At 37.9% G+C, this 26,448-nt stretch overlaps 1 protein-coding gene across 1 annotated transcript; it reads right to left on the reverse strand.

The window, feature by feature from the left end:
- Positions 1–202: 202 nt before the first annotated feature.
- LOC131554964 (collagenase 3-like) lies at positions 203–7,741 on the reverse strand. Its single transcript, XM_058800612.1, has 10 exons — positions 7,448–7,741; positions 7,110–7,351; positions 5,856–6,004; positions 5,631–5,756; positions 4,577–4,738; positions 3,874–3,991; positions 3,145–3,278; positions 2,639–2,798; positions 1,841–1,944; positions 203–1,295 (listed from the first exon to the last, which is right to left on the reverse strand). The coding sequence occupies exons 1-10, from the start codon at positions 7,739–7,741 to the stop codon at positions 1,195–1,197; spliced, it is 1,590 nt and encodes a 529-aa protein (XP_058656595.1). The 3' UTR covers positions 203–1,194.
- Positions 7,742–26,448: the final 18,707 nt, after the last annotated feature.

A 26,448-nucleotide genomic window follows, 5' to 3' on the forward strand; every position in this document is an offset into this window, starting at 1 on the left:
ACAAAAACTAAATTTTATTTTTAAACAGAGATTGAAATCTTAATGAATAAAATGCACAGGTTAGGGATCTTGATTTCTTTTTCCCTATAGCTCTGTATTGCTTCTGTGACAGGGAGCATAATAAAATTTAAGTAATTTCACAACATCAGTTTATTTCTCCAGTTTATTTAATATTATTTTTTAAAATCAAAATAATCACAGAATCACAGTCCCACATAATTTGCATTGATTAAAACAAAACAGAACAAAACAAAATATTACAATATACTGAAAAAATTAATATAGATATTAAAAGAGTGGCCAACATGAAAAAATATATTCTTTTCAATATTCTGCTTTGGATGTTCAGGTTCTCTTCTGGCACAGGCACAACCTCTATAAATGTCACTTCAGTCAACACCAGCTGAAAACATCTGGGCTGTGATACCAGATGTAGCATCATGCATGGCTTCTACTTGTGTGATTCTCTTGTAGCTGCTTTCTTCTGGTTTCCCCAGTATCATACAGGTTTACAATTTCTCCAGGGAGTACTTTTCCCTTTTCCTGCTTTCCTGTCTTCTTTGGAATGACATCTCACTGCTTCTGTACCTTCTCCTTATTCTAAGGATGACATGGGCATCTGCTTCCAGGGGGACATTCCCATTCAATACAGTCAAATACTTCTGAATTCCCAAACTTCATCATTGCTGCTTGGTTTCACTTGCTCAGGGAGTTACCATACAGCCCTCACTCACTCACTACACATCTGAATTCCCAGTGTGCTGAAAGACACTTCAAAAAGGGAAGAAGAATTGGTTCAAAGATACAAAACTCCTGGGTTTACCAAGTCTATTTCTTGGGACATGCTAGGAGATCCTTGTAAGATTCTAGGTGTGCTCAGAATACTGGGAATTAGTAGTGTTTATAAAAGTGAGTGATGTATCCAGCATCACTCCAATACTAGACAAACTTTAAATGGTGTAATGCACCTTGAAATGCTAACAATTTCTTCTCTCCTCTCCTATGAAGTTAAATCAATTCCAGACTGACATGCAGCTGTGTAAGTCCATATATACAGAGTACATTTGTTGGTAGGTAGCCTGGTACTTGTTCATAGAACCTTGCTGTCCTTTGGTAAACCTAAATGCCCACTTTATCAATATTCCCATGTGCTACAAGCTGCTCTGCAGCCTATGACATGGCACTCAGCTGTAATTAGCACCAAAACAGGGAGTTAGTGTGCAGAACACGGACAATTCTTTGACTCCAGATGCTATATTCAAACTGCAGTGGTCCATTGAAGAAGTAGAGGTAACCTAAGGAAAAAGAAAGTTAAAAAGAATTAACACTAAGAAACTGTGGTGTCATATCAAAATTATCCTTAAAATAGTAATTATCTTGTTTTCATTTTTAATAACTCAAATGCAACATTTTCATATTTAGAATGCTGAGATAAATTTTTAAAGATCCTCATTCTATTTGCTAGAGCTGGATCAGAGTTTTAAAATTACTGATATTCTTTAATCTTGCATAAAATTCTTATGTTATTTGATCAGGAAGACACAGGGCATTTTAATTTTTAATACATTGATTCAGAAACACTCCCTGAAAAGCTGGATAGGAATGGGCTCCAGCTATCACACTACAATACTTCTATACTAAACATATCACTTTAAGTTCTCTAAGCAAGAAGCTCTTTTTTCGGCCAGAGCATAATTTAGATTGGAAAACTGATTCAGTCAAGAACAGAAGTATTGATATGAAGAAATTAAAATTACAAATGCACAATTTTCTACAAGACATTAATCTCAAGTTTCAAGGGCAATTAATTGTAGTAAACTTTCATTATCAGATTATGTACCATTTCTTTCATAGACTGCATCCACTTTATCACCAATTCCTGCGAATTCTTCCTCTATCAGCCTGGGGTAGCCTGCATCCATAACCTCTGCCTCTTCATCATAACTATAATGAAAACAAAAGAAAACAAGTTAGGGGATTTAAACAGCCTGGGAGTCTGGTCTGTGCCCTTTATATGTTTGGAAGTTACCCACATCCAAAACAAGCCAGCAGTCTTTGGGTGCTTTCTGTCTAGTGCAATGGTGAAATGCAGGGTGATAAACAGGGCACACCTCCACCAGAAGTGTAATAAACACAAAGAAAATAGAGCTAAATTTTCAGAACTGATCTATAAAGTATGTGTTATATGGAGATTATTGTACCTGGATGTATTGGTACTATGAACATATCCTGAGGCTGCTTGGCCCAATGAGAGTGGGAAAGGATGGTGATGTCTTAATTATGCACGAGACCTGGTTGTGAGCCCCACTCATGGACAGTATAATGGGTGGGACAGATTTCTTGTTCACAGCACTGATACCATTTCACAACTCAAGGAGGCAAGATGGGAAATTTGTCTAGCAGGCATGACCACATTTGAAATTCTCCCAGATTAGAGCACTTTGTTCTCATTTCCTTACACTCATTCAGCTTATAAAATCTGTGCCCCTATTTACAACATGTTGTACACAGCTGTAGCACCAATGAAAATCACAGACTGGATTGGCCAAATGCCTGCTTTGATCCAAATTCCTGATCTTTCCATACATCCGGACAGGTTATGACTAGGGACACCAAAACTGACCTGTCTCCAGCTTACCTCCAGTACTTGTTTCCAGTAAAAAAGAGAGTCTTGCCGGTGTCTTTAACGTGGACGGCTGCGTCTATTCTTTTCATTTCTTTTGGGAATCCCATTTCATAGATCTTTTTAGGGAAGTCTTCAACTATGTCATAACCATTCAGAGCCCAGACTTTCTTTCCTGAAAATATAAACAAAGTATGAGTGAGTCTTTTGTAAGTACTCAGCTGTGAGTGAAGAATCAAATGAGGAAACCGTAATCCCTGTTTTCATACAACAAACAGATTGTTAGGTCACGTACTCAGTAGGTATTAGACTATTTGTACTATGATTCTGGGCATCCTAATTAAATTGTACATCTCCCAATTCACTGAAAATTTTATAGAGGTGCACATAGAGGTGAAATCATTTGTCTTTCAAGCGAGGAAGGTAGGATGTTTTATTATCCTATTGTTTACCTCTGCACCACATGTTGAGCTTGATTAAATATGTGTATTCTTCTGCCAACAACAAAATCGAAAACTCACCTTTAAACATGAACACAAGGTCTTTGATGGGATTTTCATAAGCTGCATCTATTTTATTTGGAAGCTCTGGCCAAAAGGACTTAAGTAACACCAGTTCTGCCTCAACCATCTGAGGGTGCAGTCGCCAGAAAAACCTAGTTCAGAAAAGGAAGATATATTTTATGTTTCTTGTCATGCTGTAGAATAGCGATATCTTTGATGTCCTATAGTTAAAATAAATTATTGGTAAATTAATGGTTATCATATCACAGAATATTGAATAGACTGAGCCCCTCTTACACCTTTCCTTTCCTCACAGTCATCAGCTGCAGACTGTTTCTGTAACTCACACAGTGATCACCTCAAACAATAACAAATTTTAAGCCTCTTCATTTATAATAAGAGAGTCACTGCTGTCCCATGTGAAGCTCCTGAATGCAGTACATCTTCACCCAAATAAAAGCAGATTTATGTGTGCTGAAGAAAATCCCATGAATTTAAAAATGTGCACAAAACTGTCAGGCTTCAGCCATATTATCTTCACATCATGTCACTGGACAGTCAAGTCTGTAGTTGCATTATGAACCCTGCCTAAAAAGATATAGGATGCAGTTTCTTAAGAGACATCTATATTGATTTGTGCTCTTTTAAATGTGCATTTACCCAAATCTTTAGTAAAAAATAAAATAGTGTTTTTCTTGGTCAGACTTTATCCAGTACCCACCATCCTTGACATGGGAGTGTCTTTACCTGTCTTTGAAGACCAGCATTTCTCCACGAAGTTCTGTTATTGCATCAAGAGATAATTCTACATCACATTTCTCTGGGGTTTTGGGATGTTTTGGGTTGGGATCTTTGTCTCCAGCACCTGCAATGATATCATATGATGTATGAAAATGTTAATTTTCTGCCTGTTGGTCATGATATTGAACAGAAAGTGGAATATCTCCCAAGATCATGATGAATAGAACCATAATGAATAAAAAATTTTTACAGAAAAATCTGTTCTCTCTTCCCTCTAGCCAAATGCGTTCATGAACTTTGCAGTTCAAGTGTGCTACAATGGTGTTAAATAAACTTCCTTTCTTTATCCCAAGTTTTGAAGGTTTCCAAACACTTTATGCTTTTCATAATGAAACTGGATAGTTCTGTTTCTGCCTTTAGACTCTGTTTTACCCTCTCTTTTCAGGCAGGTCAAAAAGTAGAAGAACTCTGGTCCCCATCACCTACCACTAAAGGAGACTAAGGTCATCAGTGACCAACTGTGCTCTACGTTAGTTAATTATTTTTCCCCTTAAACTACTAAATCAAAGCATCTCCTGTTCCAGTGAATCATTCTTAATCAGCCATGACAGTTGTTATTGAACATCTGCAGCTCCCAGTAACTGTGCAGGGCATCTGCAGCAGGCTAGAATGATACAGGAGATAAATATTATATATTATGCAGACTTACCATAGAGCTCTTGGATCCCTTGCACATCGTCATCAGGAAGAACAAAACCAGTTTTTCCAGTGTATGTGTAGATTGGGAACATCAAAGCTCCAGGGTCTCTAGAGTGTTCAAGTCCCAGTGAATGACCAAATTCATGGGCAGCAACAAGAAACAAGTTATAGCCTATAACAAACCACAGCAAAAGTAAATGTGCATCTCCTTGCATCACCATACTGCGCTTTAACATAGGGGACAATGAATGAGACAACTGAATACATGGAAAAACTCTGCATAATTCAAAAAATCATAGAAGCGTTTGGGACCTTAAAGACCACCAAGCTCCAAACCCTCTGCCTTGAGCAGGGACACCTTCCACTAGATACAATTGCTTGTCATTTTTGAACTGTGGAGGGTTTTGCATTAATAAAGGCCTAAGAAATCTAGTGTCTCACAGCTGGTGTTCAGCCTAACTCTTACATGACAGTGTTACTATGCAGGGAGATTTAGATCTCTTGAAATTTCTTAGCAACACATGAAAGCTCTAGGGTAAAGTCTTGGTCCTACTCAAATCAAGAACATTTTATTGTGAATTAATCTACAGTAGAGAGTCCAATATTGCAGAAATTAGCATTAATGCCAGGAGGGTGACCTAACTGAGTGGTGAAAAAAATAGTGTTTTGCTCTATTAAACTCTGTCCTGAATAGGCAAGGTGAAGAATTTTCAAATTAAATGCAAGCAGACAATGTGCAGCTGAGGCATGTTTGCTCTAGGCTTCAGTAAGGCAATGCCCATCAGTCTGTGATCAGAACTAGCTGCCCTTAGTGAAATGCCAAAATGACAGAATCTTATCTGTGTAATTTTGTTTAATCACTTAATTTAGGAATATTATATCTTAAAATTTATGCTAAGCACATGTTAAACCTCCATTTATGACTGCAGGTTAAACTCAGCATTCTATTTGTGAACACTGAAGATAATGATGAACAGTCAACAGATAAAACAAACCATCTACAGATATCAAACAGGGATAAATTTTCCATCACCATTTCAAATAATCTCAAGAACTTCTGTTACCTTTAGAATCATCTGACCAAACTTCATCATCATCGAAATGAGCATCTCCTCCATAGTCTGGGCCAGGGGGAAAAGCATGTGCCAGTAATCCAGAGGGTCCATCAAAAGGGTAGAAGTCACCATGTTCTATAAAGCAAAATTCAAACCAGTTAAATTAATTACTCCATGTTATGTGTATAAGAACGCAGTTAACTTCTAAAATGAAAACTATTGGTTCTGTGTTACCTTTAGTGCCAAAGGAGATCATGATATCAGCTGTACCACTTCGTATTCTGGTGAAGTTCAGTGGTGTCACATCAGACCAAACTTTAAATGCTTTTCTGAAAGCTCTTTCTACTTCATTACGTCTCAGATCTGAAGTGTAATTCATAATTCTGTCAAACAGATTAATATCTCCAGTTAAATTGTGTGAATTGAAGAAATATGCAATGCACTTTTATCTGACTGTACACCTCATTAAAAATTTTTGCTTTTGTCATATGATCTTATCACATAACAAGGAGCTTAGTAGCTGCATACAGTATTAAAAAAATAAACATTTATGTAATCACTAAAATAATTCAGAGATATCTGAAATTATCTAACAGCTTTCAATAATTGGTTTTCTATGCACCAGATTTAGAAAGTGTCAGATATATTCAGTATTAAGTAAAATAATATCAGTAATTTCAAAATTTTTATGACACATAAAATATCTCAAGATCCTCACTTCCTGGAGCAGCAAAACATTATCCAAAGTGATTTTTTAAAGCTATAATTGTCCATATTAAAGTAACATTTATCACTAGCTATGGAACGAAGAGATTTTAGTGATTTCATATTTGGAATATGCTAAACAAACTCAGTCTGTAGTTGTTGAAAGCCCAGATATATGACCTTGCAGAATTAAAGGAGAAGGATCTACCCTGTGAACTGTCAGCCCTTCACCTCCCAAGGTCAACTTTTCTGAGGTCACGGTACAGGGATTTGTCCGAACAGAGATCCACATCTGGGATGTGAAATGGAAGAGCCTGCTCTCACAGCCACACTGCACAGCCTGGTTTGCATCTACACTTCTCTGTCCAGGACAAGACAGAAGCAAACCCTACACCAGGTCCAAACAGAGCTAAGGAGTGACCCAGAGGAGTGCATGATCTGAGCCCCTACCCCTCTTTCATTTGACACCATGGATGTGTCCTCAGTGTCTATATGGAGCCCAGATCAGGAATTGCTGACTTACAATACACCAGGTTTCATTTTCCATGACAAATGGAGAAGTGCAATGGAAAAAAAAAATAATGTTTACTTCCTTGGGCTGCAAGGTAGGCTGGGAGCATCTTTCCAGGAGTGGGGCTGTAAGGGTGTTAAACTGCAACGTTAATTTAGTCAAACTCAATTTCACCCTTCTCACACCAGCCTCACGTACTGAGCAACCCATTGGACAATGCACCTGGAAAGAAGGTAATAACAGTAATAATACTCAAAATACCAGGCATTTACCTGTATGTCAAATTCATTTTTGACCATTTGAGTTTTCTGGGGAAAAAGTTATATTCCCCCACATCTGGGACACCACATCTTGGTTTCTGCATCAGCTCATATGTTTCTTCATCTAGCTTGCCTGTCACCTCCAAGCCAAAAAAAGCTTGCATTTCCCGAAGTTTGGCTGCCACTGTGTTTCCACTCTTCCTCATTATGCCAGCAGGGTTTGGATGGAGGTCATAGTGAGTCCTGAGATAGCGCTAAGAAGGGGAAAAGGAGTAATAAGCATAATTTCCAAAGAGTTGTAACTGCACAGCTTACTGTGGAACATGCAAATGAATTATTTTATACCATACCTCTGCAAACTGAAGGTCCTTTTCTGTGAATTCATGGCTGTCTTCCAGGGGAATAGGGATTGTCAGGCAAAATGACAAACCCAACAAGAAAAAGAAAACAGCTGCAAGTCCTGATTGCATCATGTTGGATTTCTGAAGTCTGAAGCCCTGATGTTTAGAGCAGCTACCTTTACTTTTATAGTCCCAACCCAGTGAGTCACCACTCAGGGACAAGTTAGAACTTCCTTGTTGCTGGAAGTAAACATGCTTAGATGGCTGGTTTGTTTCTCCTCCCCAGCACTGTGGTTTAGGCATCCGTTCTCCAGCTGAGGGCTCCGAAACTGTATCTTTGTATAAACATGAGGTCTCTGAATATTGACATAGGCTGCGGGAAGAAATGGACATAAGCAAACCACACTTGGTGATTATTTTGCAGCAACTTCCACTGGCAGTAACTGGCAACAATGCTGCAATAACTTACTGTTCTTTGCTATAAAAATTGTGCTTTTTTACCATTTGATAAACAATAAAAATCCATAACAAGGGTCATTTTTTTAAAATCGTTACACTAGTAGTAGTGTAATAGTAGTTACACTAGTTCAACAGCAATTTTTAGTGAAATAACATTATAGAATATAAAATATGATATTGTTTCTTTGTTTCTGTAAAGAACTATAACTCCATAGCATAAACAAAAATTTTACTTCAGAGATCATTAAAGAGAATTTCTATTTATATTACAGGATACTTTACTGTCTAACATACTCAAAACCAGAAATGTTAAATATCAGGAATAGTTAAGAACATTTCAAAGCATTTTTTGTTAGTAATAAAGCAGGTCATGTAGAGTGACTAATTCACACAATATATCTTCAAAAAACCTGAATTTCATTTACTTTATGAGAAGATGACAATCATAGATCAATGAGAGAGCTAATGCTTTGAGAGAGGCAATCTACCAGCTACAGATAGACAATGGATCTAGAATAACTAAAAATGTGATTTTTTTCTTATGAGGTGGATAGTAGGATAAATTTGGCATTATGACAGAGATGGTCATTACTATACCTCAAACATAAGGATTATTTCTATCTTCCCAGGATCACCACAATCTCAGCTCTTGCTATAACTTGTATCATATCACCTGCTTACAAGCACAGGTCCAAGGGGAGATGTGGTTTCTGCTGAATTTGCCTTGCTCTTTCATGGATGATTTATTTTGCCTGTATGGAAAACCTCAGGTAGCTTTCTGTTAGACACTGGGACAGGCATCCTGAAATACACTACCCTGATGTGGATGTTCCCTTGTTGACAAAAACAGGAAAAGGACGAAAATCAGTGAAGCTAAATGTGTAAAAGCTCTATTACTCAAACAATGATAGCAGTGTGTTTTATGATGGCAAACGGCAAAAGCAAATAAAGCTGAGAAGAATTTGTTATGTAGGCTGTTTCTGCCTCTCTGCCCATCTCAGCCACTGCTAAATATGGTCACACCACTTAGGAGCAGAAAACATCTGTTAAAGCAGTTTGTATATTCTCCTGTACATTGTCAGTCAGCAGCATTGAGACTTTTACTCAGCAATGGACATAGAGACTGTTAATTAGTTATTCCACCTTTCCACCTTTCCTTCTCCACCTATTCCCTGAAGTGCTTCAGGACAAGCACTGAATCCACACTGCCAATGCTCTCACTGCACTGCACTGCACTCCTTGCTGGTGCAGACGGCCAGACTGTGTCTGTATCCCATTTCCTTCCCTCCAATATTTCTGTATTGATAGTTGCAGCACTGCTTTTATTAATGTTGGGGTACCCAATTAGCAGATAAGCACTGTTTACAGTGTGTTTTGCTTGCTTTGTGTGGAGCTTAGGAGCAGTGGTGCTACCTTGTCATGCATTTTTTGGCTGTGAGGAACGCTTTCCTGGAGACCATGAAGCTGTGAATGTTATTGCTGTCCACAGCACTACCAGACATAGCTTAGAAATCTGTGATTGAAATGAATAGCGTAAAACTCCATGGGTAACATTTCAGTGAATTCCAAATTCTCTGAAATTAGGTTTCTTATGCATAAAGAAGCACAGTTTTATACCACCATTTGTGTATACTGCCTCTTACCAAATGTAGTTAAAAGGTTTTTATTCTGTGTCAAGTCCCTATAGAGCTACTCTTTCTCATCTCAGACATTGGAATCTTTGCTTCTAGAAAGGAGAGATTTCTTAACCAACTGTTACCGCAAAAATGTGATCACTTCGAGGAGAAGGATCCCAAATTATTCCTCAGTGGTTTCAGGTTTACCTTAATAAACATAGGTCAGCTTTCTGCCAATTAAAGGTGAAAACAAATATTTGAGTGATATAAATGTAGAACTGAAAAAAAATATTTAGCTCGGCTCAAGAGTAAAATTAAAGAACAGTGTTAGCCTACTCAACAATGCTTCAAGGTGATGTGGAGCCCAGGTTTTTAAAACGGTTAAGCTGAAGTCAACAAGCAGTAGTAATTATAATTGTAATTGTAATTGTAATCGTAATTGTAATTGTAATTGTAATTGTAATTGTCTTGCATGAAGAGAATGATATATTATGCAAGGAAGAACAATTTTCTACTTTCTGGGATTTTTTTTCACAAATGCTCTGAAGTCCTTTGAAGTTCACTGTGAAATATCTTTCAAAAACTTTGCTTTTTGTGCCTCCAGAGAGCTGTCCTGAGGCATTACCAAGGAATATTTTAAAAACTGGGCAAAGTAATTACAGCAAAAACTAGAACAGGCAGCTTTTCTGAAAACAACTTCTCTTTGTGTAGGAAAAGATGAGTAAAGCTGGATCTTTGTCACAGTAGGACAATGAAATTAAATGAACAAGTGAAGATAGTCCACTGTAGTGAGCAGATTCTGCATGTGAGTAGGAAAACATACAAAGAGAAAAAAAAAAAAACAAACAAACCAGGGAGTCTGTAGCTGTTTTGTCACAGGGAGTAAATCAAAATGCTAAACCTGAACCTAGTTTCTGAAAGACTGTGTGCAATGAGCCATGTGAGGGTGTATTATGGCTGAATCATGTTTTCAGAACATTCCGTTAAATCCTTTGGGAGTCCTGGCAATGTAAAAATATAGAGTTCAATATGTTTTCTTACACATTTTATTGCTATTTATACTACATCAGTGGCCAGAAGCCTAAACTGAGGCATGGATTTATGTCTTCTGTAAGTGAAAAAAAATGGTGAAAGGCCATGCAAGCAAGCAAGTAAAAGGCTCAAAAAAAAATGAGCTTTATTCCCCCTTCTTCTGAAACAGCATCACAGATGCAGTGTATGATGGCATTTTTAAGGGTAGATAAAGTCTTGACTGAGCTGGGAACTAAGTAGAGATCTCTGAAGATCTTACATTTATATATAGTGACTCTTTAAAGCCCCACACAAATGAAGTTTTAAAAGTTGGCACTTACAAACAAGAACATCAAAGCCAGCCCATGTTGGGCATTGCAAGATGTAAAATCTATGGATCAGGTGATGCCACTGTCTGAGTCAGAAAATAATTTAAAACTCTGAAGAGAGGTGTAAATGAAGGTAAAAACAGTCGGCAGTGGTTCATAGACCTTGTGCTGACCCCAGTGCAACTAAGCAAGCCTGGAAAGTTTTATTTTAAAAGCTCTGAAACCCACAAAACTGCTGAATAGTAATATTTTGACAAGCACTGCAAAATTTCTGCAGTTCTGTCATCTTGTGGGTGTGGGTAAAGTTAGCTGGACTGATGGTAATTTACACAGGCACAGCAGAAACTGGAACAATCATGATGGTCTTTCCCTCCCAAGGAAAAATGGAAAATGGGGATGGAAGATGTGTCAAGAAGAAATGAAGTGCCTTAAAACAGCATTTTGGTACTATTTATTTGAAAACAAGAATTGAGCCAAACATGTGATTTTAACATACCTTTTGCTGACACAAATAATTGAAAGGTGTCCTGTTTTGATTTACAGTCTGTGTTTGGTGCCCAAAATAACAGCATATAGTGAATGTGGTGAATGATCACTGACCCTGAAACAGCAGACACTTCACTTAAGAAAAATAAGCAAAAGTCAATGGTCCCATTTTTTAATGTTTCTTACCTCAAGGCAGTTGTATTTCAAGCGAAACATTCCCAGTGCCTGGGGCTGTGCCATCACATTTAGATGAGCTTCCTCTGGGAAAAAGGATGTTATTCTGACGCCCATTGTGCAAATGGGTAAATGGAGTCTCAGAGTACATGGAAATACTCTGGTTCTGCCTCTCCAGGTGGGACTCTATCTCTGGGACCTGTGGCAAGAAGGGGAGACCAAGACAACTCATCTGGGATGACAGGGGATGCTACAGCCACCTGACTTCTTTTTATATTAAACAGCAGCATCCCTGTGCCATTTGCTGGCACAAAGATATAATTGGGGTGCTCAGAGACATTCAGTATGGTCCAGTGCCAGAAGCAAGAAACAGATAAACGTGATCCCAAGAGGCAGTGACTCTTGTTTGAATGAGACCTTGTAGAATCCATGGAGCAGAGGTGAAGAGCACCAGAGATGGACTGGCCTTTTGTCTGCAGAACTAAATTTGAGCACCCTCCTGGGTGCTGTGTCTGAAGTCTCTGATAATCAATGAAGTCAAAGCACTCTCTAATCCCTAGACAGCAGTTTAGTTTATTACACTGAGGTAGGCACTTTCGGATTTGTTTCAGCTGCCCACAAACAGATTTCTAACGTTGTCTGAAGGACAGAGAGCTCTCCTCTGTTCTGTGCCATATCTGACTGTCCCATGCAGGTGCCTTGGGTCCCCCCCTGCATCTCAGCTGGCATTAGATGCCTTTCTTTAGGCTCCTGTGCTGAGTCCCTCACACCTGGGCTCTGCTGACTCTAGTGGAGCCCCAGCTGGTTCACACAGGGATATTTCACCTCAGGTGGCCTCTTCTGGAGTTAAACTTCTACCCCATTTTCTGCTGGGCGCCTGAAGAAGCCAGGAGCTATCACACTGCAGGATTTGTTGTGTGGCTGTGCGAGGTGGCAGCTCTGCAGCTGGTGGGCAGCTGGGCAATGCATTCCTTCCAGGACAGGGCTCCTGCTCACAGCCACACCTGACCTGGTGTGCTCCTGCTCACAGCCACACCTGACTCCTGCCTCGTGCCCACAGCCAAACTGAGAGAGAGAAAATGCCTCAAAGAGGTACATGAATCCAAATCTTCTTTGTCCAAACAAAGCGAATGCCCAGATCAAGTACTAAATATCTACTTATCTTTATTGCTAGAAAACTGTAGGCGAACAATGAGTTCATGAGTTTGTGTCTAGCCAACAGAATTTTGCTGCTCAGGGGAAGGAGCTGGTCAACAGTAAAACTAAGGGGAAATGAAACAGCAGGAAAATAGATTCAAGCTAAAAACTTAATTTTCTATTTTTAAAAATACATCATCATCTTATATCTATTTTTAACTTCTGATATTTAAGATTGCACAGAATCTTAAAAATGCATTCAAAGACTGTCTTGGTGGCATGGTGGATCTCTGACACCCATAAGTAGGTCTTAGTATATTTTGATGTATTTTATTTCTTGTATCAGCCCCAAAACACATATATTATGTCCTTAAAGCATTTTTACTTTAGTTCTTCAATCATGATAAAAAAATGTACTCTGTCCTGTCAATTTACTGTTTAAGTACTTTGCTGTAGCAATTTTAGCCTTAAAACTTAAGACCTTCACTATGAATGGATGGCCATTGTTCATAGAAAAAAATATTAATTTTAGTTAATTGTAGCTGTTTAAAAAGTCTGCATTAGGAAGCAAAATGCATTTGATGGTTTATCTATAAAGCGATTCAACATTTCTTTCTAAAATTTTGGGGACTTAAGAATTTGAATAAATTACCCAAAGGAAACAGGAATTTTGCATGTTAAATATCTTAGTGTTGTTTGAGCTTTAAACTTGTGGATTCTACACCTTCAGGGGGGACAAATGGATCCTTCAGGATGTGAAATTAAAATTAATGTAATGTGCTCTGAAACATTTAGGTTCAGAGTACATACTATTTCTGAAAATTTGGGCTAGGACCCTAACAGAAACACACAAGTTTTTTCCTGCCTCCACAAACCTTTTTCTCTGATATAGGTTAATACATTTACTATTGATAATGAAGACTCATAATTTCTGATTTGAATTTCTGTTGGTCACTTCTCAAGAGCACTGTATCTTCAACACCTAATTGAACTGTATTCCTGATTCATTTTATATTTTCAAGCCAATATCTATTGGAATTTCCACCTGAGTGCTACAAATTTATTTTCAAGATTAGAGCTTCTCATATATGCACACAAATAATTCAGAATGGTATCAAGTAAATTTAAAAAGTTGCATTGACATTATCTGAAAGAGAAACATCACAAATCTTTTGGACAGATACTTGTCCTTCATGGAAATGCATGGAAGTAAAGTTTAGTGTAAATTTTTGATTTGTAAGGAGTTTTATGACTAAAACCATACATTTAAAAAACATTTAGGAAAGGAAGTGTAATGTTTAAAGCCATGGGTTTTGCTTGCCAGCCACATTCATGTTTATACAGCTGGGCTGTTTACAAAGCAGTTTCTCAACCCCATTGCAAAAGCTCTTGAGGGTAAGGGGGGCATAAACTAGAAGAATGACGCACACAATTTTATAGAAAGTACAGCAAGCAAGTGGTAAGCTGAAAATTAAGTTTTGGATAACTGGTGGGAGATTACTAAAGGTGGGTTTAAGAAAACTCCAGGTGCTACCTGGAAAAGGGCATGTTTTCAACTATAAAATAATGTGGCACAGCAATAAAGGTCAAATTTTTTCCATTAGAAAGAAATATAATTAAAAGGGGGTGCTACATTTAGTCAAAAATCTCACTTCCCCATTTGGATCAAATTCAGGCCACCAAGATGATGGGGCTGGAGCACTTGCCCTGTGAGGAGAGGTTGGACAGCTGGACTCTGCCTGGAGCAGAGACAGCTTCAGGAGGACCTACAGCAGCTCCCAGTACCTGTGGTGAAGTTTCCTTTATACCAGTAACCAAACATCAAAGTCATATATTTTGAAAACATTTTAGTGAATATGCTGATGTGACACTTCATATCAAGTTCCATATATTACAGATTTTTGAGTGAGAATTAGTAATAAGCCCAGTAATCTGGGGCTCCATATGTTGGCTGTCATTTGAAATCTTCAGAGACTTCTCATGATCAAATTTATCAGTCAATATTTTCGTGATATCAGTGAATTTTCAGTTACTGTGAAATACTGCTCAGAAAGTGATCTAGAAAAATTAAGCAGCCAATACAGATCGCCAATGCAAATTAACATGATTCAGACTAAGTTCTCAAGATAAGTATTTGCAATATTTTGAACATCTTATTTAGCCTATCTAATTCTTTAACACTATCTTGCACACTAACACTGCTCTATATGAATGATATGAGCAGAGTGTTTTTAGCCATTTCTCCAAATTTCTTAATTTCTCTGTCATTCTGACATTCTACCCTTTTCACCCTGGCCTCTGCTATTTAAATGTCCTTTCACTTTCAGAAAAAGACAACAGCTTTCATTCCTCTTTTTCACATGCTAGCTGTGGGATGGAATGACAACAAAAGAAAGGAATTTCTGCAGCACTCCTGATAAGCTGTTAGAAATGCATTTTTCATCACACTATCTCTGTTCTTATGTCAGCTGAAAAATTCCATTCTACGTGTCCCCTAGACTTGGCATTCAGCATTTTCTTTTCTGTACCAGCAGATAGCAAGAAGTGGCTTCTTTCACTTACTTTTTCCTCTTTCCTCATCAGGCAGTGTGCTCTGATTAACTGCAGTGATAAAGACCAACTTCTAGTAATTCAAACTGGTTTAGTGAGGGTTAAAGGATTTGGTTGAAAGAAGAAGACTTGCAAATGACACCTGTGGCATTTCCCTTGTCCACTGCTGGGCTGGTCAGGCAGAGCTTGCCCTGTGTGAAGCTGTGCTGGCTGTCACAAACCACCTCCATATCCTCAGCATGCCTTAGCTAGGAGGACCACATAAAATTTAAGCAATATTCACCTCATTTTGGAGAATTACTCTATGATGGCTCATACTTGCAGATTCATAACAATTAAAAAGCTCATTAAATTACACAGGGCTTAAATCAGAATAGATTCTATCCCTGACTGTTTTAAAATGCTGGAAGCATCTTCAGCTTTCATTATCATGATATTAGCAAGGCCATGAGACAGTCAGATCAAGGTCTTGGGAAAATTTCCAGCCACATGCTCCTGAACCTTCAGTATCTTCATCTGTTTATTCCACTTTTCTCTAGCCAGATGTGAAGTGGAATTTATTACATAAACAAATTAGGAGATCTCTGTGCATAGTGGTGTCAGAATCTTTCAAGTTAGTAAAAAATCTGGTGTCGTATACGCCTTGGTTTCCCTAGCATATAAATGGAAATTCCTGCCTGAAAGTGAACCAGGACAAATGTTCACTGAACGTTCCACAAAACTTATGCATTAAGTTGAGCTATTGCTTTATGTCCTTTCAATGCAAAATAATTTGTAAAACATGTTTAAAGTTGACATAGAAAACTCTGGCAATGAAACATAATGAGATTATTAGCCTGGTTAAAAATAAGGTTTATGTATTCTTGTTTTTCTTTATTCTTGGAAGAGGAAAGATGAGCATTGAAGAAATACTTTTCAGTTTTATCTAAAAATGTAACAAAATATTATGAAATATTAGGATTTTCTCTGAAGGTTGCTTCTCTATAAATAACTACTATTCAAATAACTATGAATTCAGTTTTTTCATTTATGTTTAGGAAACATCACATGCAACGATTCCTGACTCGCACCTGAACAAAAAGAACAAGTGTTGTTTCTATGCAATATGAATCCAGTTGATTTCCAGATACTGAAAATCTTCAGATGGAAGAGGATGTTACAACATAACAGATCTACTTTTGGTCATTAGAGAGTTTAAAGAGACAAAATTTTACATCCATGCACCTAACAAAGTAGGAACTTGAGGTTCACCCATATCCCAGATGAATGCTCTTAACCATGCAGTAAAGGCTAAATTTCTCCTGCCTTTCTGTAAGAAGGGATCAATCTAGTTTTTAATCCTGTTTCACAGAGTACCTAATTCTCACAGCATAAAACTTTGATTGTACCACCAAATAGAATTACTTTCATTAAGTTTTGCTCAATTGTTTCAGTTTCTTGAATTAACATACAAATGACTCATCTACCTCAGTATCATATCTCTTAGCAATGATAATTAAAGACAATATCTAGGGAGAACATGAGTTAGATGAGTTTTTGACTGATGCTGGATGTCTTGACAACCTTCTGTAAGAATAAATTCCAGATATTCACTTACTATTCTACAAGAGATGGTTTAGTTTCTCTATCTTTAATCAGACTCCTGCAAGCCTGATTCAATGACCCATGCCTCCAATACTGTACAGTTTGGTCTATAGGCACTTTACATTCAGCTTCTGATGTACTTTCATAGTTTTGCACATCTTAATTTTATGAAGTTTTTGATCTCATCTTGTCCAAACTCCTCATTTGGTAGCTGATCCTTCAATTTGATGATTGAAATTGCATTCTGGGTACTTTCTTCACTGTCATTATTTCCTTTCTGAGATCTGGAGAACAAAATTGCACTAAGTTCCCCAAAACTGGACACTGGGAGTTTTGATATAGTAGGAAAATCTTCCCATCACTTCCTCTTTCAGCACTTATCCTGATAACTTCCAGTTCTTTGTTGACTCCTTTTGCCTGCCACTGCATACTGAGCCATTGATTTCTGAGTGAAGATTTAGTCTTGTACAATTCACTCTTTCTTTCATACAATGGCCTGTTTAAATTCCAAGTCCAGAAGGCAGAAAGAATGTGAGCTTACAACAGAAACAAGTTTGACATGGTTACAGATTTTTGGTGGCGAAACAACTCCTCTAGAAGTGCACACTGCCTTCTGACTTAATCACAGCATAAGGATTGTTTTACCTTATGGTGCCTTTTTGGCTGCATTGCTTCATTATCATTTACAGGAAAAGAATAAAAAACAGGAAGAAAAGATCAATTTCTCATTCAAAACTGACATGACCAAAAAACCCCATGCGGCTAAACAAACTGTAAGATAAATTATAGGATATATGATGTGCTGTACACCAGACAAATGTGAGGGTTTTTTCTAAAACTGTGTGAATAACTGATGGTTTTGTTCAGTCAGAATAAGAAAAATTGAAAGCCCCAGTGATTTAATGTGAAGTATTTTGTGTTTATCTTTCTTGTCGGAAAAAAACCACCCATATTTCATGTTTCCTTAATGAGAGCTAAGGCTTAAGCAAGCCCAGTTAAAAACCCTTGGGTAGCAACTACAGCCATAAGATCCAGGGAAGTGATCTTCTCACACACTCTGCTTGGCACATGAGAGACCATGTCTGGAGTGGTGTGTCCAGATCTGGATTCTTTAGCGCACAGAGGACCTTATCAAGATGGTCAGGGGCTCGAGCACAGGGGAAAGAGGGAAGGCTGAGAAAGTTGGGTTTGTTCATGCTGGAGATCAGAAGGTGAAGGGGAAACCTTACTGATATCTTCAGGTACCTGACAAGAAAATGCAGAGAAGATGGTGGCAGACTTTCCCTGGATGTGGGCAGAGAAAGGACAAGAGGCAATGAAAACAAAATTGAACATTGAAAATTCCACTTGGGTGTTAGGAAAATTTTCTTTGTCATGAGAGATGTAAAATATTTGAAAGGGCTGAGTTTTAGTTCTTTGTCCTTGGAGGTGTTCGAAATTCATGTAGTCAAATCCAGAAGAAACATGATCTAATTAAATTTGAGGCAGTGGTAGCCTATATGATCTCTCAAGGATCCTTCCAAACTAAATTAACATATATTTCTGCATTTCTTTGAATGATGGTTGTTACTGATCCAAGAGATGATTGAAAAACCTTTCAGAAGGAATCTGAGTATTTTATATCTGAGCTGCTGAGAAACTACATTCAGCACATTGCTTTTGGCTTTCTGGCTTTGTCTAGGCTGGATCATGTTTCTTCCACCCTGTTCAGATTTGTGAATGTTATCAGGTCCACTGAAATTGTATTTTGTTGTGAAAAAAATATTCGTCTAAAATGTTTTTAAGCTCTAAACTTTCTCTAATTTTATAGTAGTGAGTCAACAATAAAATTCTAAAAACTAGCCTTCTAGCTTCTGAATGTTTCACAAGCATTAGATGATTAATCCTCATATATATCTATTACTCAACTAAGCATTTTTATGCAGGGTGTACAGAAATATTGGTCCCTAGCTTCAAAGTTATCTGTCAGTTCCATTCATTTCTGACAGTTTGTTAAGCATCTCACTTTGGTCCTCAAATCCAGGTCAACAAAAATTCACTGGTAGGTGTATAAGAGAGGATCCTAAAGCTATTAATGAAATCCGCTATAAATATTAATTTACAGACCCATAACATCAGCAAACTCACTAATGACAGTCATAGTGCAAATTCTAGTGCAGGATGCTCAAAGGAAGTTTGCAAATTAATTCTTCAACAAATAAATACATTAAAAGTGTATCCACAGCTATCTGTCTCACAATCCAATCTCCATGTAATCACAGCATGTTGATATTGCAGCTCCAAATAAATATCAACTTGACAACCCAAAATATACATATGCTTTTGGTATATAAAGTTTTCTCCCTTTAAATTCTATGCCAGGCTCTCTATTGATTCATGTGCTTAGCACATTCCTTTAGAAAAAAAAAGTCAAAGCGACTGGCTAAAAAATTCTTGAAAATGGTATCTACAAATGCTTTGTAAGAGGGTGAAGTGTTCAAAATGGGCTGTTCTTAATTATTTCAGTCTGAAATGTACATGTGTGGGTGAGCACCATGCATATGAGAGTTAGAAAATGACTGGGGACATAAAAGAGTAGGTAGGTTGCCAAAGCCAACATGCCGGTGTTATTGTGCCCACTTTAACTTAGGACAATTGAAACTGTTCTTCTGTGATTTGATAAGACTTGATTAATGTTTCTATGACTTGCTTAAACTATGACTCAAGTCTAAGCCTGAAACTCAGTCAGTATTTTTAGATTATTAAAAAATGGGCAGACAGTTGAGGCAGGGAACTCTTTCATCTTGTTTACCTAAGGAATGAAGTGTAAGGTGTTTTTCACAGGCACTTGAAAGCAGAGGTCTGTTCTGTGAGTCACTAGTGGATTTTCCACAATTACTATTAAAAAATAACTAGAAGAATAACAACAAGCAGCTCAATTGCTAAATGATTTGCAAGTTAAAGAAAAATCAAATTAACCTCTTCTAAATACTAATTCTTTCTCTTTAAAGCAGTACAGATTTAAACTCTATCCAAGCACAATGGTGTGTTGTCATTTTTGCAAACACTTTAGCTGAATGATCCATTTGACATGATATTATTTTTAGTATTCTTTTTGGAAGTCTACAGCTGTAGACAGACACTGCTCTGAACTTCTAAATTTTTTGCAAAGAGTCAAAAACTGGTGTTAAAACATCTGAAAGATATAGTTAGTTTATTCACACTGTATTTTCAGACAACCTATATAGGATGTATGTGGTAAAAAGTAACCAACCTTCTCACTTTATCAGAATAGTTGCATAGTTCCAGGGCTCTGATAAATCCAAAACTTTAATGGTTAAAAATTGTGTTTTCTAACACGTGAAAAACGTACTAGAAAACACAGTACTATGCAGGCAGTAAGAGCAACATGACATTTATGCAGATATTTAGATCCTCAGTTATTTAGATGTTTATTCAGAACTATTTTCTGAAAAATCTGGATGTCTCTCCCTATGATTTGACTTGCCTATGCAGATGCTGAAAATGTGTCATGGGGAAAATCCTGTTCAGTTTGCCCCAAATGCCTTTTATGTGGGAACATTCTGTTCAGGGTAATCATGTTCTGTTTCTCTTAACAGATTTTGGTGATTCAGCCAAGACATTATTGATAACAGAAGCTGCAAAATACTTTAATAAGGGCATTCTTTGCTGATAGGAATGAAGCTACAGAGACGTTGATTTCTCTGAGGAACTGCTAAATACCAGGGGCTTTTTGTTAGATGTTTGAGTATTGTCTGACTCAGACTGAAACCAAACCAAAACAAACCATCACAAGGGGTAACATTACTGTCAGTCGTCTTTACAGAGTAAGTGGTTAAATTCCGATGCAATGACCCCTGTCTTGATCAACAAGGAGCAGACTTCCAGGGGTAAAATGTTGAGCCTTGAACAGCTCAAGGCTAAACCCCAAACCTGAGATAGTAGAAGTGATACACATACTATTAGAATGGGCATGGCACAGAGGAGAATGAATAACATTCAGTGTAATTATTTACTCCTACTCAACCTGAGTTAATGAAATTTTTGACGGCAGTATTGGAAAGAGAGGTCAGTCATGCATGCCTCTGAATAAAAGCCAATAACACAACAGTTATGAATAAAACAGTGAGTACAGTCTTCATACTGTGACATCTAATTAAATGGTTATTTGAGGGGACTTTCCTAAAATGTGTTCATCTGCCTTCCGCCCCATATTTATATACATATAAAATTCCCTAATGAAGAATGAAAGTTCTCAAGATTATCTCATTTGACATAAACTTGGATCTTAGACAGGCCTGGAGCCTGAAAACTATTCAGAGGTGCAATAGGAAAAACTATATTTCTAAACTAGACAACACCTTATGATTTAGGCATTAAGGACACAAGGCATTCGGATTAAACGGAGGAAAAAAGAAAGTAACTGTGTACACTGTTCATAAAGGGGCAAAGATTCAAAAATTAATTAATGTAATTAATTTGGGTGATTTATTTGGATTATTATCATGGCACCAAGGGAGAAAGATTTGATGGAATTTTGATGGAATTACTTCCTCTTCCTCCTGTGAAAGATTCTTCATGTTGTCCCAGCTATAGTCCCAGACTCAAGCAGAGTTATTTAAGCAGCGGTCTTGCCAGTCAATGTATTTATTTCCCAGAAAAAGAAGACTCAGAAGAAAAACTGATTTCTGGGTTTAAACATTTTCTTCACATATTCCTGGGTTTAAGCATTTTCGTCACATATTCCTGGTTTCCCCTCTTTGTTTCTCTTGAAGGACTAGCCCTTTTTATATGAAATTTTGTACAAACCAGTTGTAAGCTGTAATTCACTGCAGATAAGCATGTTAAAAATTAGACTTTTTGAGAAGGATATGACTCGAGAAATTTTGCTCCATTAGATATCTGGAGGTAACTTCATAATTAACCATTTCTTGGTAGAAACTCCTTCCTAAATAAACATAAATCTAATAATAGCAAATGACAGTGTAATTGTGTTCCTTGTCTGAAAACTCTATCAAGAAGAATTAATCAGCTTATTAGTGTGAAATTATTAAGACTAAAGAGGGAACAAAGTGAGTGTAGAAGGAAACTATGGCCCAAAATTTGGCTTAATATCTGCAATCCTAGGTGCGCTGGAGCTGATGGTCTATATTGTATCAGGAAATTAATTTGAAATAAAATGTGCAGTAAACATAACACATGATTCACATCTTGGTACTGAACTCAAGACAGCTAGATATAAATAGAATAAGAAAAAATATTTAATGAAGCAGCAAATCCTGATTTCCAATGTACCTTGAACTTGTTTGTTTTGTCCTCAATTGGAATGACTTTTTGCATTCCAGTGAAGAAATGTTTATTGCCTATTACAAACCAAGATACTTAAAAACATTGGACGTGAAAAACCCTGCATGTTCCATGCAGCACTAGTCATCAGAAATTAATGATAAAGAAAGGAAGTATAGCAGTCACATTTATAGCAGCAGAGCAGCTGTTAAACACTACTTGGCAGCTCCTCCATCATAAAACCAGAGATGGAGCTCGAGTGATCAGGGGTTGTAAATGCACCATGTTCTCTCTCTCTCATCCTCTCTCTCTCCGGGTCTGTAACTCATGAAGGAGCTTGAAAAGTTCAGAAATGTGGAATCAAGTTTAACATGTAGGGCCCATAGTTAAAATGCAAGTGCATGAAATGGCATGTCCATTGAAAAACATTGCTTATAAACAAAGGGATTTGAGCTATGTAGATACTGACATCGAGGATGAGCTTTTGTGGCCCAAGGGAATATAAAACCACTGAGGTGGAATGCTGTGCTCAGCCTGTGGTATCTGGGACACAAGTACAGGTTAATTATCCCATATCTGTTTTGGTTAATAGAATTGGACATTTTAGATAAGTCTGAAATTCTTGTCTTAGGCTGCAAATGTTACGGGACAGATCCTCATGGACATTTTACCAAATCAAGCGAATGATGTCTCAAACATCTGCTTGCTAAAATGCAGTAGACTCGAAAAAATGCATTAAATATTAATAACATTGTCAATGCTTTAGAACTAATATTACTAGGAATAATAGAGATTTCAAATATTTTAATTCTCTATTCAATTACTAGATAATTTAAAAATATAGACCATATTTTGAGTTTCTGGGCTTGATTCATGGTGGTTGTGGAGGACATTTAATTGTTCTAGATAGAACTTGCACATACTACTACTGATACGTACATTGTTCTACATCAGTCATGTACAGAAGCCTACAAAGAATTTAAGATACCTGGCCTCAAAACTGGTGCCCTGCCCATGTGAGTTACAGGACAAGGTCTTGGATGCCTTCAATGTGTATTATATGAAAACTTGGAAGTGAAAAAAGGTGACAGTCTGAAAGAGGAGGGAGATTTTTCAGTGACAAAATTCCACAGAGCATTAGTCTCAACAGCTGCACAAGAGAAACATTATTGATTATTTAATAATTTCTCTTCAGATCAGTACTTTGCCTGTTGGACTTCGGTAAAAATACTTTTGCACTTACATAATTCTATATTTCTGTAATATTACATCTCTGTGCTGTATGGAACCAACAAAGAATCACAAGATATATATAATTTTTCCTGGCTAACATTGTCTTTTTATCTTTAGTCTCCCATTTATAATTACGGTATTTGAAGTGAGATTGAGAATTATCTAGATATCTTTCATATCTATATTTTGGAAAAATATATTAGAAAAAGAACAGATGATTTACAAACTCGTTTTTTGTCTGCTAAAATAAAAGACAATTATTCCGTCAATCTTGTATTTTTTCTAACTGCACAAATTTATTTGCAGTAATTTCTTTGAAGTCCTATCAGGATAGCATCTTCTCCATCATATACTTATTTTTTCTGGAACAAAAGAAAAGTGAGAGCACAGTCTGAAAAAAGAGATTTTAAGATTTTTAGGACAAGTTACTTCCCAATGTCATTCCAGCAGCTGCTGCAGAACAGCACCACCACTGGTTTCCTGCTGCCTGTGGATGATTCTGTTATGTGCAGTTGTGGAGTGTGACAGGAAAGAGAAGCTATTTGTGGCTTTCTCATTAATTCAGTACTCATTTTGGGAAGTAAGGAATCAGCAAACTTTATCTTGTTTTCATCGGACCTAAGAAGGAAGGGAATGTTATTAGGCACTTTGTTAAATTCTTCCTTTATTCTAGCTCTAGTTTTTCCCCTGAATTACTACACTGGTATTGGCAAAACTATGCAGGCTGAATTGAAATGACTGAGAAAGCCATCATCACTGTACATCCCTGCCATTCACCCATGCTGCCCTCAGGAAGTGGAAATTACAGAAGTATTACCATATCAGCTGTAAATAAAATGTTTGCCTTGAAGTAATTTGGTAGTTAAATAAAAATAATTCCAGTAGGAAGACAAGTGGGCAGCTATGTCATCTTAGCAGAAAATAAGGCTAAAGTTATGGCCAGTTGTATTAAGCTCAGCCCCAGAAGAAGAGGTTTGGAGCAGCTCAGCCCTTTGAGCCCAGCTGGCAGAAGCTTCCAGAAGGTGCTGCTTTTGCTGGGCATGTCACAGGGAGCCTGCAGCCTGAGCCAAACCACAGCTATGGGAATGGCTCCAGTGGCTTCCAGACAGCCTGTGTGGAAGTCTGTGACCTACTTCTTGCAACACTGCAGTGCACAAACATACTCCCTACCTAGGGGAGCTCCGCGGTAATTTCCAAGAATAATTTCTTGATACTTTTATCTTGATTTCTCCTTTTCTGTCCTCTCTTTCTGCTGACGGTACCAGCCTATGGTGACCTCTCCCCAGCCCGGTTTCTCAGTTTTCTCAAAAGTGAGAGGAATATGTGCCTATCATTCATCCAAATGCACTAAGATATTCACTCACTTCTGTCCAAGATACTTTCCCCACAAGAGCAAAAGCTTCTTTTTTAATTCCCCAACATCCCACAGCAGAGTCCGGAAGGCTTTCTTTATGGAAGGCCTTGGTGTTCTCCTTGTCATACCCAGAGGACTGAAACACAGCTCCATTCCTGGAAAGCCTGAGATGGGGAGAGAGAAACCTGGAATGAGGGGAACAGTGCCAGAGCATGCAGCAGATCCCTGTGATCCCATCTCCATCGTGGTCATGGGGCAGGATGCTCCTGAGGGGTAGTTCAACAAGGGGAGCAGAAAAGAAGCTCACTCTCATTTTATTATTAAGATGTTGTACTAGAAGGAAATCAGCAAATACAGGTACACCAAGCTTGTGGGTTTGATCTTAAGAGTTAGACATGAAGGTCCTTATGGGTCTCTTTCAACTCAGAATATTCTATGATTCTGAGAGCAAGGAAGGACAGGCATAATAAAAACATAAACCCAAGAACACCATATTTTCTTGCAGGGAACCATGACAAATGAACTAAACAAGGAAAATTAATTTCCCATGGAGTCGTTGTACATTCTCTTTTATGTCTAGAATGTTATTTTTCTTAGTTTTAATCTACTGTTGAGCATCGGTTGCTTTCTCTAATCTCCTCTGAGGGTTCTCCAACCTCCTACGAGGGTTTCTTCCAACTTCCTCTGAGTATCATATTTTTGCTATGATGTCTACTCTTGTTTATGACTTCTGAGTATGGTTTGTTTCCCATTAGCGGTATCTGGACTTCCAACTGGATTTCTGATTATGAATCTTACCAGAAAATTAACTTGAATAAATTAGTCATAAAAATTGCCTTGAAGTGGCCTCACAGCCCCAAAATCACAGCTACAGTTAAGCCCTGCAGAATGTGGATTAAACCTTCGCAAAGGATTAAACATCACTATGAGAAGGTGAAGATGCTGTACTGTGAGGTGTGGGGCTGGTGAAGCATTGTGGTGGCGTGGGCACATCTGTGCTGTGTGCCCCAGACACACCATTCCTGGCTGTTTAATGGAGCAGTGTGGCTCTCCTGTGTTTTCTGTTCCCTTTGGGAGCAGTCTGATATATATGAGGCTGCACAGCCAATACATAACAGGTATGGAATGGAGTCATGTTCTCTGGACGTGCCTATGGGTATGATGTACAGCAGAGCTGTGGATCCTGTTGCAGCTTACTTTGTAGCCCTGAGGCTGTGTTGTATCTCTCCAAAGAATAATCTACTAGAATTCCTTCCCATGCTCTTCCCTTTTTCACTTCTAACTGATGTCTCAAAATCTTGTCCCACTATCTTGCTGCAAGATAAATGCCTAATCTGTATAGGGTATTTAAAAACTCAGTTTGCATGCTGAGCTGGCAGAAGGGTGTGGAGCAGAGACCCGACATCAGGTCCTGTAAATCTGACACCTAAGAATTGTGTAACTCAGCAGATTTTTGAGTAACAGCTTTGGTTTCTAGTCCATTTAGTATGGGTCCTGTAGCACAGACTTCTGAGCGGCCCTCGCTGCGTTTTCCTGTTTTCCAAACAAAAGGGGTTTTTTTCCTAGAAGCATGACTTTTGCCAAGAATGGTAACCACAAAAATTGCTGTTTACATCAGGAATTCAGAGGCACAGACAGCAAGTCTCCCTCTTGTCAGGATAGAGAAGAGAAGAAGTTTGAAGCTCTGGGTTACCTTGGTGGGGAGGTTTGGGTTAGCGTGGGAAGAGTCCACCACAAGGAGCACAACACTAACACTGGTTTTGCTCCTGCCAGTAAAGACCACAGAGTGCC

Source organism: Ammospiza caudacuta, chromosome 2, assembly GCF_027887145.1.
Source record: "Ammospiza caudacuta isolate bAmmCau1 chromosome 2, bAmmCau1.pri, whole genome shotgun sequence".
Classification (NCBI taxonomy): domain Eukaryota; kingdom Metazoa; phylum Chordata; class Aves; order Passeriformes; family Passerellidae; genus Ammospiza; species Ammospiza caudacuta.